General features: G+C 45.7%; 1 protein-coding gene and 1 non-coding gene across 2 annotated transcripts in view; one reads left to right on the forward strand and one right to left on the reverse strand.

Moving 5' to 3' along the window:
• The window catches only part of LOC105495220 (inositol polyphosphate-5-phosphatase B), an 84279-nt gene extending 57378 nt beyond the window's left edge, over nucleotides 1-26901 (forward strand). The window contains 13 exon segments of the mRNA XM_071095892.1: nucleotides 69-185; nucleotides 1232-1419; nucleotides 4797-4908; nucleotides 7865-7974; nucleotides 9740-9875; nucleotides 12641-12751; nucleotides 14512-14674; nucleotides 15503-15738; nucleotides 20200-20313; nucleotides 22284-22368; nucleotides 22986-23113; nucleotides 24541-24652; nucleotides 26547-26901. Coding sequence (XP_070951993.1) covers nucleotides 69-185; nucleotides 1232-1419; nucleotides 4797-4908; nucleotides 7865-7974; nucleotides 9740-9875; nucleotides 12641-12751; nucleotides 14512-14674; nucleotides 15503-15738; nucleotides 20200-20313; nucleotides 22284-22368; nucleotides 22986-23113; nucleotides 24541-24652; nucleotides 26547-26662 — 1728 coding nt within the window. The 3' untranslated portion in view covers nucleotides 26663-26901.
• On the reverse strand, nucleotides 2242-2345 carry LOC139360501 (U6 spliceosomal RNA). Its single transcript, XR_011617898.1, has one exon. It is a non-coding gene; the product is annotated as a U6 spliceosomal RNA (small nuclear RNA).
• Nucleotides 26902-27131: the final 230 nt, after the last annotated feature.

Raw genomic sequence — 27131 nt, forward strand, 5'->3', positions numbered from 1 at the left:
CCATGTTTCCTTTGGGGTATTTATTCCTGTTTGCAGTTTCTATTTAATGCCATGTCTCTCTTTTCCAGGTGAAGCTTATCCGATTGGTTGGGATTATGCTGCTGTTATATGTCAAACAGGAGCATGCAGCTTATGTCTCAGAAGTGGAAGCTGAGACTGTGGGGACAGGAATCATGGGGAGGATGGTGAGTCCTTGGTTGGTATGTTTGGCACATTGAGGGCCTTAGCGCCTGAGGTATTGACCACTTCTGATGACACAGTCACTACACGTGTCCCAGTTGGAAGGTGCCAATATTCCAAGATGAATCATACCCTCAAGCAGGGCTCAGTCGAGCAAACTATTTAGAAACTGTATTTTAGTGGACTGCCTGCGCCTGTCCTCATATTCACCAACACTAGAGCCTCCAGTTGATCCTCCCATTTCACCCATGAAGTATCTTGCAGAAACTATGCTGGGTCATTCAGAAGAACAAAGAATGCTGATAGTAGGTTTGCAATTTCCTTTTCTTATTGAGGCCATTAAAGTTCTGTTTTTAGGTTCTTCTGTGAGAACTTAGCTTTGTGTGGCAAAGGGCACCTATGGTTTGCCTGTGATTTAGTGAAAAGAATACTGGATTAAGGGAGCTAGATTTTGGGGCCAGGCGCGGTGGCTTACACCTGTAATACCAGCACTTTGAGAGGCCAAGGTGGGTGGATCAAGTGAGGGCAGGAGATCGAGAGAGCTGGGTTGTGGATTCAGCTTTGCCGCTGACTGGCTAGTCATTCTGCCTTTTTTTTTTTTTTTTAATCTGTACAATATAGGTAATCCCACAGGATTATTATAAAGATTAAGATAAAACATTTTGAAAGTCTGTAGGGATTTGTTTGTTTGTTTGTTTGTGAGATAGAGTTTCACTCTGTTACCCAGGCTGGAGTGCAGTGGCGCCATCTCAGCTCACTGCAACCTCTGCCTCCCAGGTTCAACCAGTTCTCTGCCTCAGCCTCCCGAGTAGCTGGGATGACAGGTGCCTGTCACCACACCAGGCTAATTTTTGTATTTTTAGTAGAGATGGGGTTTCACCATCTTGGCCAGGCTGGTCTTGAACTCCTGACCTCATGATCCACCCGCCTCAGTCTCCCAAAGTGCTGGGATTGCAGGCATGAGCCACTGCGCCCAACCAGAAAGTCTGTAGGTTTAAATGACTGACACAATTAAGTTTGAATTGGATTTCTTTGGGGATCCTTTCCACAGGGCAACAAGGGAGGCGTGGCGATCAGGTTCCAGTTCCACAACACCAGCATCTGCGTTGTGAATTCTCACTTGGCAGCCCACATTGAAGAGTATGAGAGGAGGAACCAGGACTATAAGGACATTTGTTCTCGAATGCAGTTTTGTCAGCTTGACCCAAGCCGTCCCCCTCTCACCATCAGCAAGCATGAGTGAGTCTGAGCTTCCACCCTATGTGGTTCACCATGAGTACATAGAGTTGTGGGCTCTGTCTTTTCATGGGGAGATGCCTGGTGGTGGTTTCCTATTGACGCAATGGTGGTAGCTGCCACCTCTTGGTTATACATGGATTATATCTCTTGAAAACATTTAGTTTCCTAACTTGCCATCTGGCAGATCTCTAGAGTCTTTCTCTTTTCTTACTTTTTTTTTTTTTTTTTTTTTTGAGATGGAGTCTCGCTGTGTTGCCCAGGCTGGAGTGCTGGAGTGCAGTGGTGCGATCTTGGCACACTGCAAGCTCCGCCTCCTGAGTTCACGCTATTCTCCTGCCTCAGCCTCCCGAGTAGCTGGGACTACAGGCGCCTGCTAATTTTTTGTATTTTTTTTTTTTTTTGAGATGGAGTCTTGCTCTGTCGCCCAGGCTGGAGTGCAGTGGTCGGATCTCAGCTCACTGCAAGCTTCGCCTCCCGGGTTTACGCCATTCTCCTGCCTCAGCTTCCCGAGTAGCTGGGACTACAGGCGCCCGCCACCATGCCTGGCTAGTTTTTTGTATTTTTTAGTAGAGACGGGGTTTCACCGGGTTAGCCAGGATGGTCTTAATCTCCTGACCTCGTGATCCACCCGTCTCGGCCTCCCAAAGTGCTGGGATTGCAGGCTTGAGCCACCACGCCCGGCCAATTTTTTGTATTTTTAGTAGAGACGGGGTTTCACTGTGTTAGCCAGGATGGTCTCGATCTCCTGACCTCATGATCTGCCCACCTTGGCCTCCCAGAGTGCTGGGATTACAGGCGTGAGCCACTGTGCCCGGCCTTCTTATTTTATTTTTAAATTTTTATTTGCATGTCATCCTTGCTCAGGGACTATGCTAATCTTCTCTGTATCAGTTCAATTTTAGTATATGTGCTGCCGAAGCAAGCACACTCTACAGTATTTCTCAAGTATCATGTGTTCTTGGGAAAGTATAAGGTTTATTTATTTATATATTTGTTTTTGAGATGGAGTCTCGCTCTGTCTCCCAGGCTGGAGTGCAGTGGCGCGATCTTTGCCTCATTGCAATCCCCACCTCCCAGTTCAAGCAATTCTCCTGCCTCAACCTCCTGAGTAGCTGAGACTACAGGTACGTGCCACCACGCCCGGCTAATTTTTGTATTTTGAGTAGAGAGTGGGGTTTCACCATGTTGGCCAGGCTGATCTTGAACTCCTGACCTCGTGATCTGCCCACCTCGGCCTCCCAAAGTGCTGGGATTACAGGCATGAGCCACCACGCCCGGCCATTTATTTTTTCAGTATTTAATTTTATCAACATGTGTGAGAGTCCCTGGCTGCTATAGTATATAGCAGCCAGAAATAAGAAGAAAGTGAGGCTGGATGTGGTAGTTCATGCCTGTTATCCCAGCAATTTAGGTGGCTGAGGTGGGGGGATCACTTGAGTCCAGGGGTTGAAGACTAGCTAGCCTGGGCAACATAGTAAGAACCTGTCTCTGAAAAAAATTAAAAAATTAGCTGGGTGTGATGCTGCATGCCTGTAATCCCAGCTACTCAAGAAGCTGAGGCAGGAAGATAAGAGAAAGGGAAGGGAAGGGGAAAGACAAGGAGAGGAAAAAAGAAAAAAGAAAGGAAAGGAGAGAGAAAAGTTTATTTTGAGCAGGGAATATGACAAAACAGCAGTTGACAGCTATATTGTCGTCTGAGTTCTGGTTAAGATTTCTTTTTTTTTTCTTTTCTTTTTTTTTAAGATTTGTTTTAATTTGGGTCTGCCTACATCCAACATTATGAAGAAAACAACCAAAGAATGAGCATCTCAAACCCAGTTTTTAGAAGTATGTTTTAGGATTTTATATATCTTTTTTTTCCAGAGCATGTATAATTGAGAGTTGGACTACATTTGTTTGCCTCCACTTGGTCTTTTTTTCCTCTTAATCCAACTTTACAAAGCTATAGTTGCAGCTGCTGAGAGCATCTTGTGCTAATTTTTGTTTCTTCTCTTTACTTTATCTCATTTATCTCTAAAACTTCCTATTTGTCTGGCCGGGCGCGGTGGCTCAAGCCTGTAATCCCAGCACTTTGGGAGGCCGAGACGGGCGGATCACGAGGTCAGGAGATCGAGACCATCCTGGTTAACACGGTGAAACCCCGTCTCTACTAAAAAATACAAAAAATTAGCCGGGCGCGGTGGTGGGCGCCTGTAGTCCCAGCTACTCGGGAGGCTGAGGCAGGAGAATGGCGTGAACCCGGGAGGCGGAGCTTGCAGTGAGCTGAGATCCGGCCACTGCACTCCAGCCCGGGCGACAGAGCGAGACTCTGTCTCAAAAAAAAAAAAAAAAAAAAAAAAAAAAAAAACTTCCTATTTGTCTAAAGTCAAAGACTTAGAATTTTAGACTTTACGATAACAGTCGAAGCTTTGCTACTTCTTTTATGAAGAGGAAGAAGCCACCGGGGCCATGATATCTGCCAAGGAGCAAACAGAGTTACGCCTCTTGTCCTGCCTGCTGAGGTGGAACTGTCTGGAGCTTTTTGGTGTTCTGGAAGCTGACAGGATGGTTTTTCTTCTCCAGGGAGCCTAGCAGGAAGTGTCTTGCAGCCGAGCTCTTCCATTCTGGTGAACCTGCAGCATCCTAGTTTGTGAGGTCACAGCTTATGTGTCAGTTTGTCTGCTTTTAGTTTGTGGATGCATTAATTTTGGTGTGCGTGTACTGCTGTGCATATTCTCTAATGACGTGGTTGTTGGCTTCAGATACAGCAGTATTAGACTTAATGAGATGTACAGTATCATCAGAGAGGCTTCAGTTAGCTTTTTCCCAAAGTAGCAGAAGGAATAAAACACCTTCTACACTCCACTCAGCAGTGCGGAAAGAGCCAACCGATGATATACCGGTGGTTAAATCCAGGCTCCACTATAAAGTTTGAACTTTGTTTCAGAGGAACTCTGCTCTAGAAACAAAGGCTGAGAGTGTGTTTTGTGGACTGCAGTATACACAGAGGCAGAGGTGGCATCGTGGCATCATCTGAGTTGGGGTCTCTGGGTGATTGGCATGACTCTCGATTCTTGATGTTTTTGTCCTCTTCCCAGGAATGGGGTAAATTACTATCTTTTAGATCTTATTAGACTGTCTTTCCAACCTACAAGAATAAAATAATTAAGGAGAACACAAGGCTGTTTAAAATGAACTTGGACCAAGATAATTGAGCAAGCATCACATTATAATATTAAATGGGATGGCAAGAGAAAAAAATTTCCCAAACAGTTGAGCCATTTTCCCACCCACCTCCCAAGAGGCTGAGCCTCAGGGGCCTTCTGTCAGAAGCACTCTGGGTAGGTCAGGTTAAAGTTCCTCCTAAACCCTGTTACCTTTGTGCTCTGTCCTCACAGCGTGATCTTGTGGCTGGGGGACCTCAACTACAGGATAGAAGAGCTGGATGTGGAAAAAGTGAAAAAGCTCATCGAAGAGAAGGACTTTCAAACCCTGTATGCATATGATCAGGTACAGATGGCCACCTGTGCCCCCTTCCAGCGGCTGTCCTCTACCGTGAGGGCATAGAAAAGCCTGGCTTCCAGACTCCCAGCCTCTTCTTCTTTGGCTTGGGAGGTTTCCCTGAGTTCCTGATGTTGTCCAGTCATTTCTTCATTTCATCTGCATTTCCCTCTTCCATAATTGTCTCCCATTGGCTCTCTCCTGAAGCACCTTGTCTCCTTTGGGAGCAAGAGCGTGTTCTCTGTCTCATCTTCTCATTCATTTATTCAAGAGGTCTGAAGTTAAGGCTAAAAGAGTACCAAGCTTCTGTAAAGAAAGGACTTGGTATATTTAAGATGATGTAATAATTGTTTTTAGAATGAGCCTTCTTCTCCTCTGTGCTTCTCCTCACCAGACTTCTCCAGTGTGTGACAGCTCTTCCTAAATGGCTTTCCTCACTTCCTGTAGGAATCAGTTCTGTAACCTGCTGTTCTCCATCATTGCTTGACGTAGCATTTCCTTCTCAGAGCACTCGCTGTTTCACAGTACAAGAGAATCTCTTTCTCTGTGACTTTTTTCTGGCTACTTCTCTCAGTAGATTTCAGACCTGTTCAGGTGGTCATGTTGTTCAGAATGTTAAAGTCCTTTTTTGTTGTTGTTGTTCTGTATCCTCCCTTTTAGTAACCTTGGTATTGTCATTAATCTAAATCTTTCTATTATCTTTTTTTTTTTTTTTTTTTTTTTGAGACAGAGTCTCGCTCTGGCACCCAGGCTGTAGTGCAGTGTCGTGACCTCAGCTTGTTGCAACCTCTGCCTGTTGGGTTCAAGGAATTCTCCTGCCTCAGCCTCCCAAGTAGTTGGGACTATAGGCGCGTGCCAGTATGCCTGGCTAACTTTTTATATTTTTAGTAGAGACGGGGTTTCACCATGCTGGCCAGGCTGGTCTCGAACTCCTGACCTCATGATCCACCCACCTCGGCCTCCCAAAGTGCTGGGATTACAGGCGTGAGCCACCGTGCCTGGCCTCTATTATCTTACTTTCCCCAGTGCAGATTAATTAAAGAAAAAGAATCTCAACTTAGTTATGTCTTTGTCTGTTTATCTCCTCTGTGTTCTGGTATGAGGCATTCTAATTTCCCTTGTAGTTTGATACCTATCTCTACTTGCCTTCTTTTCTGGTCTTTCCTGAAGTAATAGTACCCATTTTGTGTGTTATCTGCCTACTACATGGTTTTAAGGTCTATACGTAAGCATCAGTTTACATTCATACCTACATTTTTACTATTTTCTGTTGCTTTTTAAATAGTTTTTTTCAGGAATTTGGCAAGTAGTATCTACTAAATAGCTGATCGTGTGCAATGGTAGAGCTGACAGTTCTTCACCAGTCCATGCAGTGCCAAGTGTGGTGCTCCAGGGAAGAGAGAAGAGCACCTGTGGTTTTGATCTTGCTGAGAGTGTGATCTGGAAGACGCTCCTAAAATTAATAGGAAGGATGCTAGCTGTTTTCCTAATGTGTCAGGCACTGTTTAAGTTGACAGTGAATCTTTCTAAAGACCCTATGAGGTAGATTCTATTATAAATCCAAAATTTACAAATGGAGAAACCAAGGCACAGAGCTTCCCCCAGTTCACATAACTAATTTGACAATGCGGTTCTATCTTTGTGTATATTTGCAGCAACTGTGCTATACAGATGAAGTGTTTGATACCTGGAAGAGAAAAACTATTAGTTTGTTAAGTGGTACCTAATCATCTTAAAGATATCTCAGTAAGATGATACTTAGGCCCTTTGGGTGTAGCTATGCTCTTATGAAAGAGCCTTAGCTAGACACAATGGCTTGCACGTGCAATTCCAATACTTTGAGAGGCCATGGTGGGAGGATCACTTGAGGCCAAGAGTTTGCGACCAGGCTAGGCAACATAGTGAGACCCTGTCTCTAAAAAATTTTTAAATATAGCTGTGTGGTGGTGCACAGCTGCAGTCCCAGCTACTTGGGAGGCTAAGGCAGGAGGATTGCCTGAACTCAGGAGATGGAGGCTGTAGTGAGCTATGGTCACACCATGGCACTCCAACCTGGGTGACAGAGTGAGACTCTACAAAATAAAAAAGATTAGGCCGGGCACAGTGGCTCATGCCTGTAATCCCAGCACTTTGGGAGGCCGAGGTAGGCGGATCATGTCAGGAGTTCGAGACCAGTCTGGCCAACATGGTGAAACCCTGTCTCTACTAAAAATACAAAAGTTAGCTGGGCATGGTGGCGTATGCCTGTAATCCCAGCTACTCAGGAGCCTGAGGCAGGAGAATCACTTTAACCTGGGAGGCGGAGGTTGCGGTGAGCTGAGATCGCGCCATTGCACTCCAGCCTAGGTCACAGAGCGAGACTCTGTCTCAAAATAAATAAATAAATAAATAAATAAATAAATAAAAATTAAAAACATTAAAAACGTAAAAAATAAAAAATAAAAACCATATACAGGCAAAGGAGTGTTCAGCTTGTTCACTTCCTAGGAGTTAGCTAACTTAAGATCTTATAGAAGGCCGGGCGCGGTGGCTCACGCCTGTAATCCCAGCACTTTGGGAGGCTGAGACGGGCAGATCACGAGGTCAGGAGATCAAGACCATCTTGGCTAACATGGTGAAACCTCGTCTCTACTAAAAAATACAAAAAAAAAAACTAGCCGGGCGTGGTGGCGGGTGCCTGTAGTCCCAGCTACTCGAGAGGCTGAGGCAGGAGAATGGTGTGAACCCAGGAGGTGGAGTTTGCAATGAGCCGAGATCCGGCCACTGCACTCCAGCCTGGGCGACAGAGCAAGACTCTGTCTCAAAAAAAAAAAAAAAAAAAAAAAAAACTTACAGAATAACTTTCTTTTGGTGCTTTTTCCTTTGGGTTAGAGTTTGAATTCCCGATTGATTTCCTTTTCTCCACTAATTCAGAGTTTGACCTTTTTATTCTGAGATTTGTTTTTTCTTCCATCCTTGTGTATAGCTGAAAATTCAAGTGGCCGCAAAGACTGTCTTTGAAGGCTTCACAGAGGGTGAGCTCACATTCCAGCCTACTTACAAGTATGATACGGGCTCTGACGACTGGGATACCAGGTAGGTCAGAGGTTGCTTCAAAGGGTTGAGCAAATGGAAACCCAGAAATTCTGGGAAGCACTTGCCCTTTTGGACCTAAGGAAGAATAAACGCTTCCTGTGACTTTTTCCCCATGTTTTGTACTCTGGTCAAAGATTTTCTCTCAGTATCTGCTCATGAAGCAGCCTTCTTTCCCATGTATTAACTTTGTGACTGCCTTAGCCTTTTGTTTCATAATAATTTTTAATACTGATTTACTTTTCAGCTATGCCTAGGATGAGATGACTCCAACTAACTTAGCTGGTACTTGGACATTACACAGTAGTTAATATTTTTGTTTGTTTGTTTTGAGATGGAGTCTCCTCTGTCACCCAGGCTAGGGTACAATGGCTGGATCTTGGCCCATTGCAACCCCTGCCTCCCGAGTTCAAGCGATTCTCCTGCCTCATCCTCCCAAGTAGCTGGGATTACAGGCATGTGCCACCAGGCCCGGCTAATTTTTGTATTTTTGTAGAGACGGGGTTTCACTATGTTGGCCAAGCTGGTCTTGAACTCCTGACCTCAAGCCTCCCAAAGTCAGCCGTTAATATTTTTTATTAGTGCTTACCATGTGCCATGTACTATTTGATGTACTTATTTTCTCATTTAATCCTCAAGAACCTGTTGAAGTAGGTATGATTTATTAACCTCATTTTATGAGATTGGAAACTGAAGCATAGAAAACTTAAAGAGGCCCCCAAGCAGACAAGGGGTACAAGTAGGATTTGAACCCAGGCAGTGGGAATTCGAGCCTGTTCTCTTAACTAGCTTAAAAAGCATCTTTTTTTTTTTTTTTTTTTTTGAGATGGAGTCTTGCTCTGTCGCCAGGCTGGAGTGCAGTGGCACAATCTCGGCTCACTGCAACCTCCGCCTCCTGGGTTCAAGCGATTCTCCTGCCTTAGCCTCCCGAGTAGCTGGGACTACAGGCACACACCACCACACCCAGCTAATTTTTGTATTTTTAGTAGAGACAGGGTTTCACCATGTTGGCCAGGATGGTCTCAATCTCTTGACCTCATGACCTCCTGACCTCGTGATCCCCCCGCGTTGGCCTCCCAACGTGCTGGGATTACAGGCGTGAGCCACTGCGTCTGGCCTTAACCAGGATCTTTTAAAGACCATAGGCTGGGTGCAGTGGCTCACGCCTGTAATCCCAGCACTTTGGGAGCCCGAGGTAGGCAGATTGCCTGAGCTCAGGAGTTCGAGACCAGCCTGGGCAACATGGCGAAACCCCACCTCTACTAAAATACAAAAAATTAGCCAGCTGTGGCGGAGGACACCTGAAGTCCCAGCTACTTGGGAGGCTGAGGTAGGAGAATTGCTTGAACCTGGGAGGCAGAGGTTGCAGTGAGCCAAGGACGTGCCACTGCACTCCAGCCTGGGCGACAGAGCAAGACTCCATCTCTATAAAAGAAAAATTAAAAATAAATAAATAAATAAAAAAGACAGTAGAGTGCTTACTGTCAGATTGGTTTTTTTATTCCCTCCTGATTCTCATAGGAGGATAAAGATCAGAGAATCAGTCTGAACTCTGTTTTGGCTTTGAGCTTTCATAGTTATTTTGGATGATACTCATAGGATACATGTTATCCCTTGATGGGCCTGAATTGCTCTTGCTGCCTCAGATGACTCAGCCATGTGGTCATGAAGGCCCTGATTCATCACTCCCCGCCTAAGCCAGGGCACTTGCCAGGCAGTGGGCACTGCTGTTTCTGTGAGTACTTCCAGTGTGGACTTTGCATTTCAGTGAGAAGTGCCGTGCTCCCGCCTGGTGTGACCGGATCCTCTGGAAAGGGAAGAACATCACTCAGCTGAGTTACCAGAGCCACATGGCCCTGAAGACCAGTGACCACAAGCCTGTCAGCTCAGTGTTTAACATCGGGGTAGGTGGCAGCTGGTATCTGTTGTAATCGTTCTGGAGGGAATTGGCTTTCACAACTAAGACCATTTCTTGTCTTTCTGGTTTCTTCCTCTCCTTTTGAATGGGAGGAAGCCCTTTTTAGGACAATTTAAAACCGTTATTAACAACTTAACCAAGTTTGTTTTAGTATGCCTCTGTAGTTTTCCTCATACATGGAAGTTCCCTTTTGCATTTTTGAACTGTCTTTTTGCAGACCTTTCTCTACATGTTTATAAATGGGTGTGTCAGTATTCTGTATACAACATTGAGGATATTTTTCCTTTTTTGTAAAAGAGATCATATTATACATTTTGCTCTGAGGACATCTTTTTTCCCCTAACTGAATATATCTTAGGAGATCTTTCCATGACAGTGAAGGTAGAGCGTCCTTCTCATTATTTTTAAGGTTTCAAAGTATTCCATAGTATGGATGAGCCATAATGTATGTATTGATGGTCATAAAGTTATTTCCAAATTTTGCTATTATACACAGTGCTGTTGTGACCACCGTTCACATGTGTCTTTGTGTATCAGTGTATTTCTATAGAATGAAATTATTAGAGATGAAATTAGCGGTTTAGATAAAAAATGTATTTTAAATTTATTAGATCTTGCTAAATTATCCTCACAACAGTTTTACCACTTTATACTTCTGCCAACCATGTATGAGTTTATTTTCCCATACCCTTGCCAATATTGGGTTTTATCAATCTTCAAAATTTTTGCCAACCCAATAAGCAGATATTTTATTATGTTAGATTACATTTCCCTGATTACCTATGAGGTCGACATCTTTTTCTTCCTTTCCTTTTTATTTTTTTATTTTTTATTTTTTTTGAGATGGAGTCTTGCTCTGTCGCCCAGGCTGGAGTGCAGTGGCGCGATTTTGGCTCACTGCAATCTCCTCCTCCCAGGTTCAAGTGATTCTCTTGCCCCAGCCTCCCAAGTAGCTGGGATGACAGGCACATTGCACCATGTCTGGCTATTTTTTTGTATTTTTAGTAGAGATGGTGTTCGATTTCCTGACCTTGTGATCCACCTGACTCGGCCTCCCAAAGTGCTGTGATTATAGGCATGAGCCACCACGCCCGGCCCATTTGTTTTTTGTTTTTGAGATGGAGTCTTGCTCTGTCGCCCAGGCTGGAGTGCAGTCGCGCGATCTTGGCTCACTGCAAGCTCTGCCTCCCAGGTTCACGCCATTCTCCTGCCTCAGCCTCCCGAGTAGCTGGGACTGCAGGTGCCTGCCACCACGCCCAGCTAATTTTTTGTATTTTTAGTAGATATGGGGTTTCACCGTCTTAGCCAGGATGATCTCTATCTCCTGACCTCGTGATCCACCCACCTCAGCCTCCCAAAGTGCTGGGATTACAGGTGTGAGCCACTGCGCCCGGCCTTTTTTTTTTTTTTTTTTTTTTAAAGACACTGTCTTGTTCTGTCACCCAGGCTGGAGTGCAGTGATGCAGTGGCACAGTCACAGTGAACTGCAGCCTCGATCTGCTGGGCTTAAGCAATCCTCCCACATACATCAGCCTCCTGAGTAGGTAGGATTACAGGCATGCCTGTATGTGTGTGTCACCTTACCTGGCTAATTTTTTTTTTTTTTTTTTTTGAGACAGAGTCTCGCTCTGTTGCCCAGGCTGGAGTGCAGTGGCACCATCTCAGCTCACTGCAAGCTCCGCCTCCCAGGTTCACGCCATTCTCTTGCCTCAGCCTCCCGAGTAGCTGGGACTACAGGAGCCTGCCACCATGCCCGGCTAAGTTTTTGTATTTTTGGTAGAGATGGGGTTTCACCATGTTAGCCAGGATGGTCTCTGTCTCCTGACTTCATGATCTGCCCACTTCGGCCTCCCAAAGTGCTGGGATTACAGGCCTGAGCCACTGCGCTGGGCCTTTTTTTTTTTTAAGAGACAGCATCTTGCTATCTTGCCCAGACTGGTCTCAAGTGACTCATGGGCTCAGGTGATCCTTCTGCCTTGGCCCCCCAAGTGCTGGGATTACAGGCATGAGCCACCACACCGGCCTTCTCATTTATTTATTATCTATTTACAGTGATACTTTATTATCATTACAATGACTCACACCTGTAATAGCAGCACTTTGGGAGGTTGAAGTGGGTGGATTGCTTGAGCTCAGGAGTTTAAGACCAGCCTGGGCAACATGGCAAAACCCCTCATCTCTACAAAAAATAAAAAAATTAGCTGAGCATGATGGCTTGTGTCTGTGGTCCCAGCTACTTGGGGGCTGAGGTAGGAGGATCACTTGAACCCAGAAGGCGGAGGTTGCAGTGAGCCAAGATCACTCTACTGCATTCCAGCTTGGGTGACAGCAAGACCTTGTTGCAAAAACAAACAAACAAACAAAGCTTAAGAAACACTGCTTTAAATCAAAGCCCTAGAAAAGGTTCTCACTGCTGGCCTGTTGGTGGCAGCAAGCAAAAGAGGGCTAGGTACTGGGCAAACATTTTTCTGCCCTGGGCCTAAGACCTGGCAGAACTAACTGCTAACCATGCTTTCACTTCCACGTCTTTTTTCTGGTAACCAGGAAGCAGATGCCTGTACCACAAGCTTTGCCTCTGGTAGATCCTTCTAAGTCAATTGTTAATGGAGTTCATTAATTAATTAAATCTATAGCCTTTGTTTTCTGTGTTGCTATCAACTGCTATTTCCCAGTGCTGTGAATGCCCTCTATACTGAGAAAGAGGAAATGGGCAGAAGCCAAGGTACTCAGTCTCTGATGTTTCCCTTTCAGGTGAGGGTCGTAAATGATGAGCTTTACCGGAAGACTCTGGAGGAAATTGTTCGCTCCCTGGATAAGATGGAAAATGCCAACATTCCTTCTGTGTCCCTGTCCAAGCGAGAGGTAGGAAGGACATGTTAAGAATATTAGCACTGGGCTCTGGCCGGGTGTGGTGGCTCACTCCTGTAATCCCAGCACTTTGGGAGGCCGAAGTGGGCAGATCACGAGGTCAGGAGATTGAGACCATCTTGGCTAACATGGTGAAACCCCGTCTCTGCTAAAAAATACCAAAAATTAGCCAGGCGTGGTGGCGGGCGCCTGTAATCCCAACTACTCGGGAGGCTGAGGCAGGAGAATGACGTGAACCCGGGAGGTGGAGCTTGCAGTGAGCCGAGATTGTGCCACTGCACTCCAGCCTGGGCAACAGAGTGAGACTCCATCTCAAAAAAAAAAAAAAAGGCCGGGCGCGGTGGCTCAAGCCTGTAATCCCAGCACTTTGGGAGGCCGAGACGGGCCGATCACGAGTTCAGGAGATCGAGACCATCCTGGCTAACACGGTGAAACCCCGTCTCTACTAAAATACAAAAAAAATTAGCCAGGCGAGGTGGCGGGCGCCTGTACTCCCAGCTACTCGGGAGGCTGAGGCAGGAGAATGGCGTGAACCCGGGAGGCGGGGCTTGCAGTGAGCTGAGATCCGGCCATTGCACTCCAGCCTGGGCAACAGAGCTAGACTCCGTCTCAAAAAAAAAAAAAAAAAAAAAAAGTGTTGGGCTCTTCTATTCCTAGAGCTTAAATCTCCTCATCTGTTGGAGCTCCGAGTTCTAGGAGGCACCTATAGCACTCTTGGACTGTGGTCTTTTCATAGACTGCTTCTAAATAAAGTGAGGCTGATGGTGTTAGCTGAGAAGAGAGAGGTTGTTGGCTTAGGTCATCATGTCCTGCTCTTCTAAACCAGAATACGGTTCAAAATGTGTTTTGGTTTTAGAATAACTATTGTGTATTCTTGCAATGGAGTTTTCTTCTTACTGATGCTTTGCTTTGAGATTAAATTGAGTTTGGATACCCATGAGTTGATGGGAGGGAAGACAGTATAGAAAAGGAATAGGTAATATAGGAGGTTGAATAAGGTCTGAAGGTTTTTTGTGGAAGAGCCACATGGAAGATCAATTAAACTTGACATTCTACAAAGTTAAACCGGGGTTTAAGGTGAGGGCGTTTTTTTGTTTGGTCTGTTTGTTTTAAGCAGAGTCTCACTCTGTCACCCAGGCTGGAGTGGAATGGCATGATCTCGGCTCACTGCAACCTCCACCTCCTAGGTTCAAGCAATTCTCCTGCCTCCGCCTCCCAGTAGCTGAGATTACAGGCTGTGCCACCATGCCTAGCTAATTTTTGCATTTTTAGTAGAGATGGGGTTTTACCATGTTGGCCAGGCTGGTCTTGAACTCCTGAGCTCAAGTGATCTGCCCATCTTGGCCTTCCAAAGTGCTGGGATTATGGGCCTGAGCCACTGTGGCAGCCGCAGATGGCATTTTTAATGCCCTAGTTGTCCAGCTACTTGGAAGGATGGGCTTGATCTTCATGTGTAGAAGTGGAATTTGTGAAGGGTATTTTGTAAATGGTTTTTGCATATAGAAGATATAAACTTTGACTTTCTTCAGGAAATAGACATACAAAAACAAATGGAATTTTTGGATTTTGGGTTAAACACAGATAACTAGTCTTTAGTGGGAACTGTGACCTCCCAGGTAAATACTTAAAGCAGAAACATTTAAAAGAGATGGTCCTTCATTTTCTTTCCATGGTAAGGATTGCCCAGTTGGGGTGGCTGGGCAGGTTGCCGAGGAAAGGGCACTGGTTTTTACTGGCCTCGGGCTTCTTCCCAGTTCTGTTTTCAGAATGTGAAGTACATGCAATTGAAAGTAGAATCCTTTACAATTCATAATGGACAAGTACCCTGTCATTTTGAATTCATCAACAAGCCTGATGAAGAGTCTTACTGTAAGCAGTGGCTGAATGCCAACCCCAGCAGAGGCTTCCTCCTGCCTGGTAAGCCCTCTGTTCCTAGCTTCTTGGTATCTGGTTTGGGGAATGCCTTACTCTATATTTGCTCATTTTCCTAAAATGAGCTTTTTGCTTGAGTGTTTTATTCTCTGCTTGAGGCTTTTTAAAAAGCCCTATAGATGAACCCATTCATAAATAAAATAGAAAATAGTGGGGAGCATGAGTTCAGTTTCAAAAGCATTCTCAGTCATTTATATGTTCCATAATTTCACAGAAAGAGAAAACATAAGATTGCTGTAAATCAGGTGCTGCTGTTAAAGGAACCATTTTGCTATCTTGCTATAATCAACTCCCAATTATCTGCTCTTGATAATGGGGAAGTTGATCCAGAAATTATATCTGGCTCTGGAACGTACCATCCACATTTTTCCTGACTTCTCCTTCGCACTCTGCATGGTACTATGTGATGGAACAATGAAGGGTGTTTTGTGGACAATTCATAGGCTGATAATTGCATTACACTTCTACTGAATCAGGCATCTTCATCTTACCTGGCTCAGGGAAGGCTCTTTGATCCATGTCTTCTTATTCTGTTAGTATTTCTAGCTTGAGCTATGCTCCTTAGTACTTGAATTTTATAGCATTTGTCTATTCAAATGTTTTTGTTTGTTGTTTTCATATTCCCAGTTGGACTATAAACTCTTTGTTCTTATGTCTCCTGCATGCTAAGCACATTTAGATGCTTGTTGGTTGGCTGATACCTTTTCTTTCCTTTTCCTAACTCTTTATGGCTTACCCGCTTCCCTCCTATTTTCTTTCCCCTTTCCTCTTGGCCTCCCCTCAGTCAACATTATTTTTAAAATTTCTCTGCAGATTCTGACATTGAGATTGAACTGGAGCTCTTCGTAAATAAGACGACAGCTACAAAGCTCAACTCGGGTGAAGACAAAATTGAGGACATTCTGGTTTTGCACTTGGACAGGGGAAAGGATTACTTTTTATCTGTGTCTGGGAATTACCTGCCCAGCTGTTTCGGGTCTCCCATTCATACACTGTGTTACATGAGAGAGCCAATCTTGGACCTACCACTTGAAACTATTAGTGAGCTGGTGAGTAATATGCCACAAAGAAACATCTAGAACTTTGTAGCAGCCAAGCCAGTCAAACAAGATATTCCTGCCGGGCGCGGTGGCTCAAGCCTGTAATCCCAGCACTTTGGGAGGCCGAGACGGGTGGATCACGAGGTCAGGAGATGGAGACCATCCTGGCTAACCCGGTGAAACCCCGTCTCTACTAAAAAATACAAAAAACTAGCTGGGCGAGGTGGCGGGCGCCTGTAGTCCCAGCTACTCGGGAGGCTGAGGCAGGAGAATGGCGTGAACCCGGGAGGTGGAGCTTGCAGTGAGCTGAGATCCGGCCACTGCACTCCAGCCTGGGCCACAGAGCGAGACTCCGTCTCAAAAAAAAAAAAACAACAAGATATTCCTATGCCTACCTTCCTAGGGACTTAGACATTCTTCAGCCTCCTAGAGCTTGCTTAGTGTATCAGCTGTATATTGCTGTGCTACAAGCCATCCTGAAATTTTAGTAGTTTTTAACACCGAGTTATTGCTTCTCATGATTCTGTGGGTTTCCAATATGGGTCTTCTGCTGGTCTCACCTAGCCCCATTTGTGTGGTTATAATCAGATGGCAGCTGTGATGGCCGGAGGGCTCCAGATGGCCTCTCTCACATGTCTTGGTGTTAGCTTTTCTCTGGGTTTCACTCACCACATGGGCTTATCATTCAGAAGGCTAGCTCAGGCTTCTGTAGGCAGTAGCAAGAACATGAGAGAAGAACTGTAAGGCCTTTTGTAGCATAGGCTCCAAAATGCATACAAGGCCACTTCTGCCATGTTTTATTGGTAGAGCAAGTTGTGAAGCCAGACTAGAGATTCTACGAGTGGAGAAAGACTCCACTTTTTTTTTTGAGACGGAGTTTCACTCTTGTTGCCCAGGCTGGAGTGCAATGACGTGATCTTGGCTCATCATAACCTCTGCCTCCCGGGTTCAAGTGATTCTCCTGCCTCAGCCTCCCGAGTAGCTGGGACTACAGGCATGTCCCACCATGCCTGGCTAATTTTTTGTGTGTTTTTAGTAGAGATGGGGTTTCTCCATGTTGGTCACACTGATCTTGAACTCCCGACCTCAGGTGATGATCCACCTGCCTCAGCCTCCCAAAGTGCTGGGATTACAGGCATGAGCTGCCGCGCCTGACTTTTTTTTTCTTTTTTCTTTTTTTTTTTTTTTGAGATGGAGTCTCTCTCTGTTGTCCAGGTTGGAATGCAGTGGCACATCTTGGCTCACTGCAACCACCGTCTCCCGGGTTCAATCAATTCTCCCATCTCAGCCTCCCGAGTAGTTGAGATTACAGGCACCCACCATCATGCCCAGTTAATTTTTGTATTTTAGTAGAGACGGGATTTCACCATGTTGGCCAGGCTGGTCTTGAACTCCTGACCTCAGGTGATCCGCCCGCCTCAGCCTCCCAAAGTGCTAGGATTACAGGCGTGAGCCACTGCACCCAGCCAATTTTTGTATTTTTAATAAAGACGGAGTTTCACCATGTTGGCCAGGCTGGTCTTGAACTCCTGATCTCAAGTGATCTGCCCTCCTCAGCTTTCCAAAGTGTTGGGATTGCAGGTGTGAGCCACCACGCCTGGCTTGTTTTGTTTTGTTTTGTGAGTTGGAGTCTCACTTTCTCACCCAGGCTGGAGTGCAGTGGCATGATCGTGGCTTACTGCAACCTCTGCCTCCCGGGTTCAAATGATTCTCCTGCCTCAGCCTCCCAAGTAGCTGGGATTACAGGTACCCGCCACCATACCCGGCTAATTTTTGTATTTTCTGTAGTGACGGGGTTTCACCATGTTGGCCAGGCTGGTCTCAAACTCCTGACCTCAGATTATCCACCCGCCCTGGCTTCCCAAAGTGTTGGGATTACAGGCGTGAGCCACTGTGCCCGGCCCTTATTTTTATTTTTATTTTTTTTCTGAGACAGAGTCTTACTCTGTCACCCAGGCTGGAGTGCAGTGGAGCGATCTCGGCTCGCTGCAACCTCTGCCGCCTGCGTTGCAGTGATTCTCATGCCTCAGCCTCCCCAGTAGCTGGAAGGTTGCTTAGTGCAACCTCTGCCACCTGGGTTGCAAGCGATTCTCGTGCCTCAGCCTCTCAGTACCTGGGACTACAAGTGTGCACCACCATGCCCAGCTAATTTTTTTATATTTTTAGTAGAGACGAGGTTTCGCCATGTTGGCCAGGCTGGTCTCAAACTCCTGACCTCAGCTGATCCACCTACCTTGGCCTCTCCAAGTGTTGGGATTACAGGCATAAGCCACCATGCCCTTCCTAACTCCACTTCTTGATAGGAAAGAAAAGCTGCAAAATACTGTGGCCATGTTTTTCAGTATTTCACTTATAGTACGTGTCTTTATTTGGGCTGCTATAACAGTATACCATAGACTGGGTGGTTTATCAACAACAGAAATTTATTTCTCACAGTTCTGGAGACTGGGAAGTCCAAGATCAAGGCACTGCCAGATTTGGTGTCTGGTGAGGGCCTACCTCCTGGTTCATAGAGGGCCATCTTCTCACTGTGTTCTTACATGGCAGAAGAGGTGAGGGAGGTCTCTGAGGTGTATTGTTTAGGGGCACTAATCCCATTCATCAGGGCAGAGCCCTTATGCTCTATCCATCTCCCAAAGGCCCTACCTCCTAGTACCATCACCCGAGGGATTAGGTTTCAACGTATGTATTTGAGAGGAACATACATATTCAGTCTGTAGCAGCACATTAGAGAAACTCAGCCATGGGTTGGACATAGTGACTCACAACTGTAATCCTAGCACTTTGGAAGGCCAAGGCAGGAGAAATGTTTTAGGCCAGGACTTTGAGACCAGCCTGCGCAACATAATGAGACTCCATCTCTACAAAACAATTAAGAAATGAGCTGGGTACGGGGGTGTGCACTTGTAGTCCTAGCTACTTGGAAAGCCGAGGTGGGAGGGAGACTGGGAGTTCAAGACTGCAGTACCTGAGCGATAGCGCAAGACCCTATCTCTGAAAAAAAAAGAAGACAAACTCAGCCATGAACTCCAAAATAATGAAAGTTCCATTGTCAATGATATTATTCTTTTGTTTCTTTTAAATCATCATTGGTAGGTTATCATCCTAAACTAAATTTGCTGCGATCTAAAAGGTTCCTATGGAGACAATTCTAATACAAGGGAACTAATTTGGAGCATATCTATGGTAATATGTATGCTTTTTTTCCAATGCATTTTTAAATTTAGGGAGTCTTGAATTCCCTCTTCTTCATCATGTAGATGAAAACGGGCCCAATCAAGGAGAGTGATTTGTCACAGGTCATATGGTGAGTTAACAGTGGACCTGGAGGCTGGGCAGAGTGGCTCACGCCTGTAATCCCAGAACTTTGGGAGGCCGAGGCAGGTGGATCACGAGGTCAGGAATTCGAGACCAGCCTGGCCAAGATGGTGAAACCCCATCTCTACTAAAAATAAAAAAAATTAGCTGGGCGTGGTGGCGGGTGCCTGTATTCCCAGCTGCTTGGGAGGCTGAGGCAGGAGAATCGCTTGAACTCGGGAGGCGGAGGTTGCAGCGAGCCAAGATCGCACTACTGCACTGAGCCTGGGCGACAGAGCAAGACTCTGTCTGAAATAAATAAATAAATAAAAACAGTGGACCTGGAGGCTGGGTACGGTGGCTCACGCCTGTAATCTTAGCACTTTGGGAGGCTGAGATGGGTAGATCACTTGAGTCCAGGTGTTCAAGACCAGCCTGGGCAACATAGCAAGACCCCATCTCAAAATTAAAAAAATAAATAAATCAATTAAAAAAAAATCAGACCGGGCGTGGTGGCTCACGCCTGTAATCCTAACACTTTGGGAGGCTGAGGCAGGTGGATTGCTTGAGCTCAGGAGTTCGAGACCAGCCTGAGCAACATGGTGAAACCCCGTCTCTACTAAAATACAAAAAATTAGCCAAGGCGTGATGGCACATACCTGTAATCCCAGCTACTAGGGAGGCTGAGACAGGAGAATCGCTTGAACCTGGGAGGTGGAGGTTGCAGTGAGCCGAGATCGTGCCATTGCACTCTAGCCTGGGCGACAGAGTGAGACTCCATCTCAAAAAAATAAAAATAAAAAATAAAAATCAAAACAGTGGTCCCGGGCCTTGAACTCAGATTTTTGGACTTCCAAGTCTGTGCTGTTTCCTCACCAGACTACATCTTCTCTCTGGTTCTATAGTGAAATGCTATAGGAATGATTTTTTTCCTAAAAAGATGGTGCATATTTCACCTGATTCATTGAAACTGCTTGTCACAACCCTCTCCTGATTCTCAAAAATTACCTTTTGTTCCTTGATCATACCACCTGATTTCATTTCTGTCTGTGGAATGTGTGGTTAGGGGCAGTGAAATGTTTTCCTTTTTCCGTGGGTTTGCCATTCCCATGCCATGCATTTTCCTGGAGCCAGCCTGGCAGAAGTTCTGTCATGATCTTGATTGTTTTCCAGACTCTGATGCCAATACGGACTGGAGATGATGGCAGCCAGTTGGAGAGCCCCATGGAAATCCCCAAAGAGCTCTGGATGATGGTTGATTACCTGTACCGAAATGCTATCCAGCAGGTAGGTTGTGTTTAAGCATTCAGACCTGATTGAGGCCAGGTTGCCTTGAGAAGGACCATCAGCCCCAAGAACTTTTTGCATAAGGAACCTGTGGAGAACTGTTCTTCACCCAGGGAGGGGAGGAAGGATAGATAGTATGCCATGTTTCACACTGCTGGGAGACCCTGCTATTTTTTTTTTTTTTTTTTTTTGAGACAGAGTCTTACTCTGTTGCCCAGGCTGGAGTGCAATGGTGCAATCTCGGTTCACTGCAACCTCCCCCTCCCAGATTCAAGTGATTCTCCTGCCTCAGTCTCCCAAGTAGCTAGGATTACAGGCACCCGCCATGATGCCTGGCTAATTTTTGTATTTTTGTAGAGATGGAGTTTCACCATGTTGGCCAGGCTGGTCTTGCAACTCCTGACCTCAGGTGATCTGCCTGCCTCAGCCTCCCAAAGTGCTGGGATGACAGGTGTGAGCCACCAGGCCCTGCCAGAGGCCCTGCTATTACATGCAGTACCTGATTACCCCCAAGGGAAGCAGCGTTGCATAGGAAGGCCATCCCGGCACAGCACAGCATGTTCCTTCTCATGGCCTCTGGGGTCCTCCAGCCGGAAAGCTGCCTGGAGGCCTCTCAGGACGTCATCGCTCTCCTTCAGGAACTCTCACCAGCTTCTGGGAATGGGTGGGGCCAACTTGTTGATAAACCAAGCAGAGGTAGGGGACCAGATGCAACCCCTGGGCCACAAATTTGGAGGCCTGATTTCTAGAGTGACTAGGGCAGGCTTCACTAATCAGATCAGTTAGTTTCACTGACCTGTTTATGTAGGTTTCAGGGAGACCTATACCAACTACAAGCCCACTTGACCACTTCAGAGCAACATCTGTTTTTTTTTTTTAAATATGCATTCTTATGATATTCCATTTTTTTCCTCCTCACATTTATTGAGAGTTGCAGTGTACCAATCACTATTCTAACTTTTTTACAGCATTGCCTCTAGTTTTCACAGTAGTTCTCAGATGAGGAAACAGATGCCTGGAAAGGTGAATAACTTGGTTAATGTCCCCAAGCTGATAAATGGGCAGAGGTAGAATTTGAATACAGTGAATCTGGCTAGAGAAGTCATATTCTTCAGTGCTGTACTATTCTACTTTCTCTATAGCCCTCCTTTCAAATGAAACTTTTGAGCAATACATATAATATTGTTATTATTAATACAGTTACATGGTATTAAGTCATTTTATAAAACAAATGAACATAAAGTATCCTGAGACTAATGGAAATAGCTTTGTTGCCATAATCTGTTTTTATTGAGATGGAGTCTTGCTCTGTCACCAAGCTGGGGTGCAGTTCACCATCTTGGCTCACTGCAACCTCCACCTCCCGGGTTGTAGCAATTCTCCTGCCTCAGCTTCTCAAGTAGCTGGGATTACAGGCATGTACCACCAAGCCCAGCTAATTTTTGTATTTTTTTAGAGACAGGCTTTCACCATGTTGGCCAGGATGGTCTCAATCCCGTGATCCACCCGCCTCTGCCTCCTAAAGTGCTGGGATTACAGGCGTGAGCCAACATGCCTGACCGCTGCCATAATCTTATTTGCCCAAAGCATTGAGGTGCCTTGTTAGTGTTCTCTTATGCTCTTATGCACTGTATATTTTCTTCATTTTTTTCCCCCTGGGTAATCCCTCTATACTACTGCAGGAAACATAGCTGCCTTTATGTTTTCTCCAATGTTGGATCTTCTTGTGTGTTGTGTGCCCTACCCATAGTTTTATAGTAGATGCCTGAAGACCTATTTTAGAAACTTGCCTGGGAAGTCCTGCAAGATGAATTAGCCACATCAGCCTAAATCAGATCATCTGTCAGGGTGATTCAGAGGCCTCACCACACTGCTCCTTTTTGCATTCTGCTAGTGATATTGCCAGGTCAGGAAATCATTCATGATTTTCTGAGAAAACAATTGTTTTGTTACTGTGTTCCCTTTTGCAGGAAGATCTGTTTCAGCAACCAGGCCTGAGGTCAGAATTTGAACATGTCAGGGACTGCTTGGATACTGGAATGATTGATAACCTCTGTATCCTTCAGACATTCAACTGTGCGTGTGTGAGAGAGACAGAGAGAGAGAATATGAGTGAGAGAGAGAGAGAATGTGAGTGAGACAGGTGAGAAAAAGGAAAGTATTTTATGGCTCAAAATCTGATATTGTATCCTCAGCTACCATGTTTTATTTAAAGTTTGCATAGAGAAGGCTTTACAATTTTATTTCATTTTATTTTTTTGAGATAGGGTCCATCTCTATCACCCAGGCTGGAGTGCAGTAGTGTGATCTCGGATCACTGCAGCCTTTACCTCCTGGGCTCAAGCAATCCTCTCACCTCAGCCTCCCGAGTAGCTTGGACCACAGGTACATACTACCACACCTGGCTAATTTTTGAACTTTTTATAGAGGCAGGGTTTCACCATGTAGCCCAGGCTAAGAATTTACAACTTTAAGCAACCAATAGAGCAGGAACTCAGGAGGGCCTGGCTCACCTGACAAACAATGTGGCCCCTTCGAGAAGTTAGGCTGGCATCCTAGCCCTGAGCAGAGAGCCTGACAGGGCAGTCAGCACTTCTGGCATGTGCTTGCTCCTGGGCCTTTTCCTAACCATGGGCAGCAGCATCATCGGTTCCTTAACAACGGGCCAAAAGCTGCCAGCAATCATTCTGTAGCTGAAGCCCTGCTGCTTTTCCTGGAGAGCCTTCCAGAGCCTGTCATCTGTTACAGCGCCTACCATAACTGCTTGGAGTGTTCTGGCAACTACACAGCAAGCAAACAGGTGAGAGGAAGCATTGAGCATCATGTGGTTAGCCCCAGACCCCATGGGGCTGAGGGAACAGAGTGGACACAGTTCCTCAAGTGCAGCATCTCAGAAACTGAACACCTTATCTTTCCTTCTCCAACCTGTTCTTTCTCTTATGTCTTTGTTTCTTTTAATGGCATCAACCTTAATTCCAGTGAGTCAACCTCAAAACCTGAGTCATTTCTGACTCCACCCTCTCCTTGCCTCCCGCGTGCCCAGTCTCGTTACTCTATCCCCCATCCTCTCTCTTCCATTCTCATTGCCAGTCTCGTTGCTCTATCCCCCATCCTCTCTCTTCCATTCTCATTGTACCTAGCTTGGCTCAGTGCCCTGCATTCACGGTCTCCTGTTGATTTGTTTTGCACACTGCCATCAGATTGTGTATTCTAAAGCTATTGTCATGTGACTGTTGGTCAAAAACCATACTTGGCTCTCTATTGCCAATTACTGATCTTAAATATCGAAGACTTTCTATGATCTAGCTTGGTGGTTCACACATACAATAGGCCTTGGCAGAATAATCTAGAAAACTTGCCAATAATAGAGATTCTAAAGCCATACCCCAAATCCACTGAATCACAATCACTTTTTTTTTTTTTTTTTTGAGATGGAGTCTTGCTGTATTACCTAGGCTGGAATGAATTGCACGATCTCGGCTCACTGTAACCTCTGCCTCCCAGGTTCAAGTGATTCTCCTGCCCCAGCCTCCTGTGTAGCTGGGATTACAGGCGTGCACCACCACGCCTGGCTAATTTTTGTATTTTTAGTAGAGATGGGGTTTCACCATGTTGGCTGGGCTGGTCTCGAACTCCTGACCTCAGGTGATCCACCTGCTTCGGCCTCCCAAAGTGCTGGGATTATAGGCATGAGCCACTGAGCCCAGCCTATAGGCATGAGCCACTGAGCCCGGCCCATAATCACTTTTGGAATCTATTTTGTTCAAGCTTCCAAACTGATTGATATGCAGATAGCTGGAGTACTCATTGATCAGGGCCTGATCAACCCTTCTAGTTATGCTCCTGCCAAAATTGACTTCTCATAAAGTGTTCTCTCTACTTATCTCACTATTTCCCTTCTCCTGCCCTTTTTTATACTTTCTTTGCTCTAAATAACCCCAGTTCTTATCTCTGTAAGTCCAATTTTGTCTTATATTCAAGACCCAACTAAAATGTCTTATTTCCTTCAGTCTTACAGGAACATGTAGTTAAAAGTTTGACTTCTAAATTCATGTTGCATTTGACCCCTACCTCTCTTTTGGTACTTATGCCAAGTAGTAAGCAACCAGTTTTCTGTGCACAGTCTTTCTCGTGCACTTGGATCGTGTACACAGTTCTTGGACTATAGGAGCCACTTGACAAATAATTCAGTGAACAAAAGACAAATGCCAGTTCTTTCTCTTTCAGGTCATTTCTACTCTCCCCACATTCTACAAAAATGTCTTCCACTACTTGATGGCGTTTTTACAAGAACTGCTGAAAAATTCAGCAAAAAATCATTTGGATGAGAATATTCTAGGTAAGCAGCCAAATGTCTATGGAAAGCATTTCTGCAAACTGAGAGACTCGTAATGAGAAATGAGGTTGAGGAGGATCCCAGGTCCCTTGCAGTAGAACTAAAATGGCAAGCTCTGGGCAAAGATTTTTTAAAGCAGCAAGTTTTGCATTTGGACACTCCTCCCTACTCCTAACAACACAAGAATAAGTATAGTCATGGGCTGGGTGTGGTGGCTCACACCTGTAATCCGAGCACTTTGTGAGGCTGAGGTGGGCGGATCACCTGAGGTCAGGAGTTTGAGACCAGCCTGGCCAACATGGTGAAACCCCACCTGTACTAAAAATAAAAAAATTAGCTGGGTGTGGTGGCGCATGCCTGTAATCCCAGCTAAACGGGAGGCTGAGTTGGGAGAATTGCTTGAAACCGGGAGGCGGAGGCTGCAGTGACCCGAGATGCCGCTGCACTCCAGCCTGGGCGACAGAGTGAGACTCCATCCCCCCGCCCCCCAAAAAAAATATAGTCATGTACCATATATCATCTTGGTCAACAAAGGACCACATATACGATGGAGGGCCAATAAGATTATAATACTGTGGTTTTGTGTGTGTGTTTGTGTATGCGTGTGTGTGTGTGTGCTTAAGAAAGTCTCACTCTGTCAGCCAGGCTGGAGTGCAGTGGTGTGATCTCAGCTCACTGCAACCTCCACCTCCTGGGTTCAAGTGATTCTTCTGCCTTGGCCTCCTGAGTAGCTGGGATTATAGGCGCTTGCCACTATGCCTAGCTTTTTAATTAAATTTAATTAATTAATTAATTTTTTTAGAGACGGAGTCTCGCTCTGTCGCCAGGCTGGAGCGCAGTGGCGTGATCTCAGCTCACTGCAACCTCCACCTCCCGGGTTCAAGCAATTCTCCTGCCTCAGCCTTACAAGTAGCTGGGACTACAGGCGTGCACCACCACACCCAGCTAATTTTTGTATTTTTAGTAGAGACAGGGTTTCACCATGTTGGCCAGGATGGTCTCAATCTCTTGACCTCATGATTCCGCCTGCCTCGGCCTCCCAAAGTGCTGGGATTAGAGGGCTGAGCCTCCGCGCCTGGCCCTTTTTTTTTTTTTTTTTTTTTAAGGGCAGTGACCAGCCCAACGTGCCCACCCTCCCTGCTGCGGGATGGGAGAGGGCTGGGAGCCAGATGGCCACCCCGGCCCTCACAGCCACCCCTCGGACAGGGGCCACAGGGCCACACCCTCCAATGCCCACACCTCAGCCATCCCTACCACGCTCATGGAACCTTGTCTCAGCCTGGGGACGAGCCCCCACTGGGGACAGGGGGTGGTGGGGGGAGGAGGCAGGAACCAGAGAGGCAGGACACCAAGCAGGGCCGTCTCCCCTACAACCTCCCAGCCTCAGCCACCTCTGACACAGCACCATTCCCATTGGAAAGCCCACTGGCAGGACAGGCTAATTTTTGTATTTTTAGTAGAGATGGGGTTTCATCATGTTGGCCTAGCTTGGTCTTGAACTCGTGGCCTCTAGTGATCTGCCTGCTTTGGCTTCCCAAAGTGCTGGGATGACAGGTGTGAGCCACCATGCCCGGCTCATAATACTGTATTTTTGATGTGCCTTTCCTATGTTTAGATATATTTGGATATACACATACTTAGCACTGTGTTACAACTGCCTGTAGTATTCAGTATAGTAACATGCTGTACAGAAGCCTAGGAGCAATAGACTATACCATATAGAATTGTGTAAGTACAAGTGTAAGTTTGTGAAAGTTTAAGTACACTCTATGATGTTTGCACAATGACGAAATCACTTAATGACACATTTCTCAGAACATATCCCTGTTGTTAAGTGATGTGTGTCTTTAGTACCTTCTTTTGCTGAATCATTTCTTTTCTGTTTTTTTTCTTGCAGCTAGCATATTTGGCAGCTTATTGCTTCGAAACCCAGCTGGTCACCAAAAGCTTGATATGACAGAGAAGAAAAAGGCTCAAGAATTTATTCACCAGTTCCTCTGCAACCCACTCTGAGCCTCTATATCTCTCCTCCTATTTTACTTGAGGCTGCCAATTACCAGCCCCACCTGTTTCAGCTCAAGAGCTGCCTTAAGATAATTATGTGAGGCCACTTGGTAGCAAGAATGGCAGCTATTTCCTGAGCCTAGTACCCTGACTAAGCTCACCATTGGTTAGCACACTCAGTGCTGTGAGTCGTGAAGACACGGGAGAAAATCCACCATAATAAAACTGACATTCAATTTTCAACTTTAGTTATTTAACACAGATTGATCTTTTTTTTGAGATGGAGTTTCACTTTTGTTGCCCAGCCTGGAGTGCATTGGCGTGGTCTTGGTTCACTGAACCTCTGCCTCTCGAGTAGCTGGGATTATAGGCGTCTGCCACCACGCCTGGCTAATTTTTTTGTATTTTTAGTAGAGATAGGGTTTCACCATGTTGGCCAGGCTGGTCTCGAATGCCTGGCCTCAGGTGATCCAGGCCT

Source organism: Macaca nemestrina, chromosome 1, assembly GCF_043159975.1.
Source record: "Macaca nemestrina isolate mMacNem1 chromosome 1, mMacNem.hap1, whole genome shotgun sequence".
NCBI lineage: Eukaryota > Metazoa > Chordata > Mammalia > Primates > Cercopithecidae > Macaca > Macaca nemestrina.